This window comes from Fulmarus glacialis, unplaced genomic scaffold (genome assembly GCF_000690835.1).
Source record: "Fulmarus glacialis isolate BGI_N327 unplaced genomic scaffold, ASM69083v1 scaffold26093, whole genome shotgun sequence".
NCBI lineage: Eukaryota > Metazoa > Chordata > Aves > Procellariiformes > Procellariidae > Fulmarus > Fulmarus glacialis.
The window spans coordinates 23317-25280 of NW_009202721.1; the positions used below are offsets into that span (position 1 = coordinate 23317).

The 1964-nt window shown below is 50.4% G+C and overlaps 1 protein-coding gene across 1 annotated transcript in view; it reads right to left on the minus strand.

Moving 5' to 3' along the window:
• LOC104074324 (alpha-2-macroglobulin-like) overlaps window positions 1-1677 on the minus strand; it is a gene marked incomplete at its 3' end in the record, with an annotated part of 24761 nt that extends 23084 nt beyond the window's left edge. Inside the window, exon 1 of the mRNA XM_009574404.1 lies at window positions 1560-1677. Within this exon, the coding sequence (XP_009572699.1) occupies window positions 1560-1648 (89 nt within the window). The remainder of the gene's footprint in view (window positions 1-1559) is intronic.
• Window positions 1678-1964: the final 287 nt, after the last annotated feature.

Genomic DNA, 1964 nt, shown 5'->3' on the forward strand with positions numbered 1-1964 from the left:
GATGCATTTTCAGCATGTCTGTAACAGCAGAGGAAAGCAGAGAGGCCCGTCTCAAAAGTAAAATACCACAGAAAACACTCAACACAAACATCTGGAAGGGATATGTTTTTCCAGGTTCTGGCACAACAGCAGCACTTCCTCCTGAGGCCCTGAATAACGCCAGTGGGGAAAAGTCGATTGCCACCTTTGCTAGACACTGTTAGTAGGATTCAGGAGCCACACAAGTGCCGGTACCTAGTGAATAAACGCCATTGACTACATGCTGCAAACTGCCTGTAGCACTACTCACAGAGACCCAAAACTACCACAGCGTGGTGCCAGATCTTAAGCAAAAAACACTGGAGCAAATTTCAGTTTTTCAGGGAAGCAAGCCCCTTTGGCTCAGCCCAGGCAGGGGGTCCCTGCCAGGCCCTACGCAGCCTCCTCTCCCAGTGGGGCAACGTGCCGGTGGTGTCCCAGTGCCCAGCACTGTATCTGGGAATCAAACCTGATCCGCCTAATGGCCACAGTGCTCCCTTTTGTGTGGGCGAGGACTGGCCTCTGACAGGCATCCCCAGAACAGCTAGCAGCTGGGAGAAGAGCCCTTGAAACCTCAGCAGTAAGGTAGGGCATTGCCTTTAGTGGTAGGGGAGGCTCTGACACCTTTGTGTCCATCAGTTCGTCTGCACAGAGAAAGCTCTGGCCCCTGAGATCCCAACCCTGCTGTCTGCTTACCCTGCGTTTGATGAAAGCGCTGCGGCACAGCCTTGCTTTGCTGAGGAGGAAGAGACATTGCCAAAAAGCCAAAGAAGAAAGTCTCTGGGATGTCAGGACCGCTCATGCGCTGCTCCTGCCGTACACATACACGCGTGCACACGACACACTCTCCCTTCACATACAAACAGGGCAAAAGGGGGTGAAGAAGCGATGCAGCATAATATACCCTCACAGACCTTAACAGTCACAGCCTTACAGTGCCACATAACCCTGGGTGAGAAGGGAATTTTCATTCCATTGGCTGAGCTGAAAAATGTGAATTAAAAAATAAAGCCATTTCTGGTCATGCCAGATCTGTCATTTGTTCCTATTTTCCTCATTATCAATCAAAAAACCACTCGCATCTCCCGGGCATTTCAACCTGGGAGTAGGGTAGTCAACCCAAAATGAAACCTTTCACTGTCTTTTCAAAAAAGACTGTTTCTTAAGAAAAACTGAATGTGTAAACAGTTATAAAAAGTTGCCTTTTAAGTAAAGAACTGATTTTGTGCAGAAAATTTTTTTGAAATGCTGTCAATTCTTTGAAACAGCAAAAGGTAGTCTCATAGACCTTTCCCTCTTTTTTCTTTTTTTTTCTTTTTTTTTTTTTTTTTGGCTGAAGTTTTACTGATATCTCAGTTTCACAGACTGTTTTGGGTTCCCCTGAAGCACTAGAGTTACTGTTTGTAGAAGACAGTTTACCCAGCCCTGGTGTCTTTATTCCTATATAAAACAAAGTAGGCAGAAGATAAGAGACAAAGCAACAGGCACAGGAATACAACCTAGGTCTCCTGCCTGCCCAGAGACCCCCCTGCGTAGCTTACGGCTCTGTGGCGGGCGAGGTGTCTCCAGGAAGGAAGAAGAGGAGAAGGAGGAAGATGCTTGGTTTGATGAGCAGCCCGTCCTTCCCCATGGTGCAGCGCAGGTCGTGGTGAGTCAAGCAGATGCCCAGCCTGGTCCGGTGCTGCTTGTACTCCCGCTCCGCTCTCCGAGTCAACCCCTTTATACTCTCCTCTGCAAACAGCCCAGGGACTGGAGGAGATAAGGGCTGGGGGCCAGGGCCCATCCCGAAACGGGGAGAGGCGGTAAGGAGGAGCTGCAACCAGCAGCTCTGAGTCCGGGCAGAAGGCCAGGCGCTGGGGGGGAGAGGGAGGGGAGGGTGCCCAGCAGGCTGGAGCTGTCTCTCTTCTGGGGCAGGGCAGCAGGCAACAGAGGAAAGGTGGTGGCTA